Consider the following 7,684-nt stretch of genomic DNA (forward strand, 5'->3'; position numbering starts at 1 on the left):
CTCTGTTGCGACCAGAGCCATTCTAGTGCCTGGGGCAGAAGCCACGGAGCCATCCCCAGCGCCCGGGCCATCTTTGCTCCAATGGAGCCTCGGCTGCGGGAGGGGAAGAGAGAGACAGAGAGGAAGGAGGGGAGGCGGATGGAGAAGCAAATGGGCGCTTCTCGTATGTGCCCTGGCCGGGAATCGAACCCGGGTCCCCCCGCATGCAAGGCCGACGCTCTACCACTGAGCCAACCTGCCAGGACCGAGTCCTGTCTTATTCGCCTGTCAGGTGACACGTGAAACCCCGTTAGAAGGGTCGCAGTGGCGGATTTGTGTTCGGTTATCTGGTATTTCCCGCACGTGTTCACCCACTGGTATCAATTGAGCAAGTCGGGGGCGCCATGCCCTGTGCTGGCGTGGGCATCTGTCCGGGAGCCAAGCAAAGGTTTGCCCGGACTCGCAGAGAGGGCCTGAAGGCCCAGCCTCCCTGGAGATCTCTGCCTGGAACCGTCGGGGCATAAGTCACTGCTGGACTTCCGTGCTGCTTGCCTCGTTGACCGCTCTGGGCGGCGGCCCACTGGGCGGAGCTGAGGGTGCAGGGACGCGTAAGGGAAGGGTGACTCTCGTGGGCATGGAGTCACCTGTCAAGGAGAGAACTCAAATGAATGAGCGCTTGTTGGGTGAGTCGTCCGGGGTCCTGTCCGGTCTGCTGTGCTCACGGATGGTCTGTCATCACCAGGCTGCGTGGCGGGCGCTGTCTGTAATTCTCAGGGACGTGGCCATGTGGGGGATGTTGCCGCCTGGCCTCCAAAGATTTCATTCGAAAAGGAAGGAGCAGTTTAGCATCAGGGTTGGAGCAGCAGGCGCCGTAGGTTGGAGCTGGCCACTGAGTGGTCAGGAGTCCAGCCAGCCGGCTTCATGCCATGGCCGACGTGAAGCCCGCCGCCCTGGGAGTGTTGACACCATGGCGATGGGCAGTCACAGACAACAGACCCGGGCTCTCCTCCTCTCCTCGGAGGGCACTCGCTCTCCTGGTCCCAGTGGACCAGAGTGGACAGCAGACGTGTATAAGTTTTAGTCCCCCCCCCCTTTTTTTTTTTTTGTATTTTTCTGAAGGTGGAAACGGGGAGAGACAGTCAGACAGACTCCCACATGCGCCCGACCGGGATCTACTCGGCACGCCCACCAGGGGCGACGCTCTGCCCACCAGGGGGCGATGCTCTGCCCCTCTGAGGTGTCACTCTATTGCGACCAGAGCTGCTCTAGCACCTGGGGCAGAGGCCAAGGAGCCATCCCCAGCGCCCGGGCCATCTTTGCTCCAATGGAGCCTTGGCTGCGGGAGGGGAAGAGAGAGACAGAGAGGAAGGAGAGGGGGAAGGGTGGAGAAGCAGATGGGCGCTTCTCCTGTGTGCCCTGGCCGGGAATCGAACCCGGGACTTCTGCACGCCAGGCCGATGCTCTACCACTGAGCCAACCGGCCAGGGCCAGTTTTCGTCCCCTTTTATCCAGACTGCTTGAAAGCCTCCACATCACAAGTCCAGGCGTATTAAATACTTCTATTCCAAAAAGGTACAGCTAGAATTCTGTCCTGACCCTTTTATCACACAAATCCCTTTAACTGTTACGAACAATGTCTCCTCTGTCACTTCATGGTTCTGTAATTACAATAAATCTACAATTTAGTTGCCCGAGCGAGTCGAATGACATAATTTCGCGATGACCCGATATCCTCATTCTCATGACGCGGGAACAGAATGCAGAGAAGCATTGTTGTAACGTAGATCATGTTCTCTCTCTTGTTTTGCATTAAAAGGGCAATTTTTGAGTTGGAATTGGCTCGTCCAGGTGTACCCCAAATTTGGGCTTTAGCTCTGGACGTACGAATCGCTGTTACAAAGGAGAAGCAGACTCGCAGAGAGAGGAGCGACTGACGGCTGTCAGAGCGGAGGGGTGGACGAGGTGGAAGGATTTAGGGGAAAAAGCTCATAAAGCAGGCAGCAGTGTGGGGGTGACCAGAGGGAAAGGGGAAGGGAAAGGAACACACAGAATACAAAATACAGGTGATGGGTTAGACTCTTGTACACCTGACACCCAGGTCATTGTATTCAGCAAGATTACCCCCCCAATAAATTCCTTTAAAATGTTTTAACAATTAAAAAAAAAGTCAGCAGAATGACAGTGTGGATTGTACAGATGAAATTTATCCTGGAAGGCAGGTAGGTACCTGGGTCTAGAAGCTGCTGAGGATTTTCAAGCGGATGAATGTTTTCCACGAAAATAAACCCCCACATAGAGGCGAGAGCCCGGGGAACCGTCTGGCCGTACAGAAATCCCCAGGACATGGGGTCGTCCTGTGACCCACGGGTCTCATAAACACTGCTTCGTTTTCCATTCAGATGTGTTGGATACATGTTTTCTTGTGATTAAAAAAGAAAACCAAATTATTTTCTTTTAAAGTCACAAGAGAAAGCAGTACTAATAGAATTCATTGCAAAGGGCAGTGACTCACATGCACCTTATTAATAGACACCGTCTTTCTAAAAACGGAGCTCTGTGAGGTTGACAATCACAGCAGCGTTCGCAGGGAGAATAAAGGGAAAGGCTTGCTTTGCTCACTCATGACTGCGTTCACTCGGTGATGGAATTAATTTCACCTCCAAAGCCTGCCCAGGAGAGGGGAGAAGGGGCCAGTCACAGAGGCGTGTGTCTCGCCGTTGACGGGCGCCGTAGGGGAGGGTTGCGCTTGTCTCTGGTCCTTGTGAGTGATTTCCGGGGGTCTCCTCGGACGCCCCCTTCCTGGTCTGATGACCTGACGTTGGTCTAACGGGTTGGAAGTAGAGCGTGGAGGTCAGCGGCTCACAGACATGGGCTGCGGTTCTTTTCAATAGACCCACTGTGCACCGTCCCGTCGCTCAGTCTACCTGAGGAGAGAGGTGCTCTAGCCCCCGCGTGACTCGACATGAACCGTCTCAAGGATAGGATATAAGTCTGCAGGCTGCACTGTCCTCTGGGAATAGCTCAGCAACCTGCTGTGTTCCCGGGAGCTTGTGCCTTTAATTCTTTAACTTGACTTCTCAGCCCCGTAGGGAGGGACAGCACAGGTACACAGACAGGTGACATCGCTGGGATGACACAGACACCGGAAGAACGAGGTCTGGTCTGGTGACATAATGGGGAAGCCTTTCCTTAAATTATAAAACTGGCCCTGGCCGGTTGGCTCAGTGGTAGAGCGTCGGCCTGGCGTGCAAGAGTCCCAGGTTCGATTCCCGGCCAGGGCACACAGGAGAAGCACCCATCTGCTTCTCCACCCCTCCCCCTCTCCTTCCTCTCTGTCTCTCTCTTGCCCTCCCGCAGCCAAGGCTCCATTGCAGCAAAGGTGGCCCGGACGCTAGGGATGGCTCCATGGCCTCTGCCTCAAGTGCTAGAATGGCCCTGGTTGCAACAGAGCAACACCCCAGATGGGCAGAACATCGCCCCCTGGTAGGCATGCTGGGAGGATCCCGGTCAGGTGCATGTGGCCATGACACACGCAAGTCATCAAAGGGATTTAAGTAGCGGTGTGAGGCATGCTAGTGGACAACACGATGATTTGATGTTTAAAAAAGAAATCATAAGGATAACGGGAAAAGGGGCACTTGTCTCTTTTTGTGTCTCACTCCAACACATTTGTGCACACTGGTTCTCTGTCTTTATCTGCCACGATTTTCACACCCAGGCACGGTTGTCAGACCTCTACCAGGACTGCCTGGTTGGCGGTCAGCTCTGCAGAAAGTCAGAATATCGTCACATACGATCTTCAAACCCCGAGGTCACTGGCTTGAGTGCAGAATTGCCAGCTTGAGCATGGGGGTTGCCGGCTTGAGCCCAAGGTCACTGGCTTGAGCAACGGGTCACTGGCTCAGCAGGGAATACATCAATCATTTCATCATCGTTGGAAACATCCTTTTTCTAACGTGTTCATATTTGGGGATTTTACGGAATACAGAACTTACATTTTCTTTTCTTTTTTTTTAATTTTTTTTTTCCTTTTTTGTACTTTTCTGAAGCTGGAAACGGGGAGAGACAGTCAAACAGACTCCTGCATGCGCCCAACCGGGATCCACCCGGCATGCCCACCAGGGGGCGATGCTCTGCCCCTCCGGGGCGTTGCTCTGCCGCCACCAGAGCCACTCTAGTGCCTGGGGCAGAGGCCAAGGAGCCATCCCCAGCGCCTGGGCCATCTTTGCTCCAATGGAGCCTTGGCTGCGGGAGGGGAAGAGAGAGACAGAGAGGAAGGAAGGGGTGGGGGTGGAGAAGCAAATGGGCGCTTCTCCTGTGTGCCCTGGCCGGGAATCGAACCGGGGTCCCCCACACGCCAGGCCGACGCTCTACCGCTGAGCCAACCAGCCAGGACCCAGAACTTACATTTTCAAAACGGTTTACCCATCCTGCTCTGGGATCGGTGAATTGCCCTAATTTGGGATGTTTAACACCTCTGTGGACACACAACCGTCCAACTCCACGTTTCAATACTTTTTAGTAAGTGCACAGACTTCCGCAAGTCCGGTCACAAAGGTCATGGCCGTTCCCCCTTGGTGGTCCGTCCTGTCCTCAGTCCCTGACGCACAGACGTGGGCGGGTTGCCTGTGTCCGGGCTGTCTCAGGGCGGAGCAAATAAAACGTTAAGTGAGGTTCCGTGTGCGTAAGACTGCTCTCGATGTCTGGGCAGGCGTGTGCGTGTGTGTGCGTCTGAAGTTGCACGCCCATAGCGGCGAGCCAACCTGTTTCAAGTGGAAACCCAGGCTGTCAGTTTAAACTGTGGACGTTGGATAACAGGAGAGGCTCAGCTGGGGGCCACTAGGCTGCTGGTCACTGTGTATTTATGGTGTGCCCGCTTGTGGGGCTAAAGTGACAGTCCGGTTTGAGTTCAGTGCTGACCCAAATAGGCTCTTTATCCTCTCCCCGGTACAGCATTAGGTAATAAATTAGAGACTGGGGGAAAGTGAGGAGGAGAGAGAGAGAGAGAGAGAGAGGAAGAGAGGGAAAGAGAGAATATGAATGAATGAATCAGTGATCCAAAATCAGAAAGGAATATCATGGTTACGATGTCCTTACTTTGCACCATAGCCCGAGCAGGCGGTGGTGCAGTGGATAGAGTGTCCGCGTGAGATGCTGAGGTCCCAGGTTCAAAATCTCGAGGTCACTGGCTTGAGCGCCGACTTGCCAACTTGAGCATGGGGGTCGCTGGCTTGGAGCCCAAGGTCGCTGGCTTGAGCCAGGGGTCACTGGCTCAGCTGGAGCCCCCTGGTCAAGTCTCATATGAGAAAGCAATCAATGAACTTAACTAAAGTGCCGCAACTGTGAGTTGATGCTTCTCTCTCTTCCTCTCTCTCTCTCTCTCTCTCTCTCTCTCTCTCAAACAAATAGCACATAATAAGCGTGCTCTGGCTGCATCCTCAGCTCCGTCTGCATTCTTTGAGCAGGAATGCATGTTCCGCTGTTTCTGTTCAGACGCTTCCGCTTTCTGAAGCTTCCGCGGGAGAAACGCACAGACCCCCTCTGTGACCGAGAGGTCGGGGGGTGTTCTTTCTCTGTCCTCCTCCAAGCTGGGACCGGTGTGATTTCTGGGCGTGGCCCGCTGGGTGGTGATGCTCGACCCATGACACCACCCCCACTCTGTCCTTGTCGACCGCAGGCACGTCCATCTGGAAAGCCTTTTTCTTCACGCCCAACTTCAGCCCCGAGGACGCCAATGGCTGCTTCCCCACGCACGTGTGTTTCTGCCACAGCCACTTCGTCACCCGCCACGACCCGCCCCTGCTCTTCGACCTTTCCAGAGACCCCGGGGAGACGACCCCGCTGACGCCGAGCACCGAGCCGCGGTTCTGGGAAGTCCTGGAGGCCGTGCAGCAGGCCGTGGCGCGGCACACGCAGACCGTGCGGGAGGTCCCCAACCAGCTGTCCCTGGGGAACATTCTCTGGAAGCCCTGGATGCAGATGTGCTGCTCCTCCTCCTCCCGGCTGTCCTGCCAGTGTCCCCCACAGAAGCCGGACGGAGGAGGGAGCTCTTAGCTGTTGTGTGTCTGGGGACACCAGGGACGTCCTGTGGCTGCTCCAGCTCCTTTGTGTGACAGAGACACAGGAGGAGCGTCCCTGGGCAAAGCCAAGTGCGGCCAGCACCTCGGACTGGGATCCAGTCTCTGCCCTGTCCCCCAGAGAGCCCCGCCAGGAGCCCCACCATGACCCCGTGGGAAAACAGCCAAGGTGACCAGCATGTAGAAAGACACGTTAGACGTTAGACGTATACCTTTCGTGATGGAAGTACACGCACCCGCGTGAATGCGTGAGGCGTGTGAAGGGGGGGTGTCCACCTCCAGTGCAGACAGGGTGGGGGTCCTCTGTCTACCCCGCAGCAGGCACGTGTGCACAGCAGCTTAGCTGTCCTGGATCCCACTGGCCGATGCAACGCCACAGCGGGCTGACCCAGCCGCGCCTCCCATGGCATACAGAACACAATTTGAACAAGCATTTGGCACACCAAACCTCCGCAATTTGAGGATGCACACGGAACCAACCTCCTCACCACTCGTAGATGCTAAGTGTCCATGTAGGGACTGGAAGGCAATTTATTATCAGTATTATTGAGACCACACACCATGTTTGAAAGGACGGGTGTGTTTGTGTACGATCAGTTCTCTTTCCTCGAGAAGGTGAAGATATTTAAAGCATGGAACTTGGTGGTGATGCTGGTTATTCAATCACTATCTAACCTTTTATTTTTCTTATGTAGTAACTAAAATCAGTGGACCCTCGCAGATAGATTCCTACTTGTCACGTGCCGCATTTTTTCATTCCGGACATTGCTGAAAATCTGTCACGCTGTCTTTGAAAGTCATCTCATCACACGGCGCACTGGCCAGTTAACAACGTGTTAGGATGATTGCTGATACTGTCGTACAACGACCATTGAAAGCCGCTGCTGTGAACTTTATATTTTAAGACGATCACGTTCGCTCCGAGTTTGAGATAACCCAGACGCCAATGGGATTTCAGACACTTGATGACGTGAGAATGTGTGTTGATTAAATAACTTGAAGCCTGTATATAGGTTATGGGATGAATTGTTTCACCTGTATGTTGTTAGGAGAAAATGAAGGATACATCTACCTTTCCAAGTAAAGGAGCTGTCGGAAAGTATTCGCCTCGAAGTAACTTGGACCGCCACTGTGTTTCAGAGCACTCAAGGGCCGGGATTATTTGCAATGACGTTTAACCTCCTGAAACTTTTCCTCGGAAAATACGTCACGAAAATGAAATTATTTTGCTCGGGCGGGACCTCTCCTTCCTTCCTTCCTTCCTTCCTTCCTTCCTTCCTTCCTTCCTCCCTCCCTCCCTCCCTCCCTCCCTCCCTCCCTTCCTTCCTTCCTTCCATTTTTATGGACTTTATTGGGGTGAAAGTGATAAAATTATGTAGGGTCTAATACAGTGGTTCTCAACCTTTCTAATGCCGTGACCCCGACTGGTTCAAGCGTGGCCCAGGCAATGAGGATAACTCAGTGGGTCTGAGCATTAGCCCCAGGCGCTAAAAATAGCTCAGTTGATTCAAGCATCAGCCCCAGACAGGTTGCCTGGTGGATCCCAGTTGGGACGCATGCGGGAGTCTGTCTCACTATCTCCTTTCTTCTCACTTCAAAAAAAAATTAAGTTCCTCATGTTGCGGTGA

General features: G+C 53.9%; 1 protein-coding gene and 1 non-coding gene across 11 annotated transcripts in view; one reads left to right on the top strand and one right to left on the bottom strand.

Moving 5' to 3' along the window:
- The window catches only part of STS (steroid sulfatase), a 138,878-nt gene extending 131,563 nt beyond the window's left edge, over positions 1-7,315 (top strand). For all 10 annotated transcript variants that reach the window (XM_066356783.1, XM_066356781.1, XM_066356786.1 and 7 more), the window contains one exon: positions 5,657-7,315. In XM_066356783.1, coding sequence (XP_066212880.1) covers positions 5,657-6,033 — 377 coding nt within the window. In that variant the 3' untranslated portion in view covers positions 6,034-7,315. The remainder of the gene's footprint in view (positions 1-5,656) is intronic.
- On the bottom strand, positions 169-245 carry TRNAA-UGC (transfer RNA alanine (anticodon UGC)). The gene has a single exon. It is a non-coding gene; the product is annotated as a tRNA-Ala (tRNA).
- Positions 7,316-7,684: the final 369 nt, after the last annotated feature.

This window comes from Saccopteryx leptura, chromosome X (genome assembly GCF_036850995.1).
Source record: "Saccopteryx leptura isolate mSacLep1 chromosome X, mSacLep1_pri_phased_curated, whole genome shotgun sequence".
NCBI classification, from domain to species: domain Eukaryota; kingdom Metazoa; phylum Chordata; class Mammalia; order Chiroptera; family Emballonuridae; genus Saccopteryx; species Saccopteryx leptura.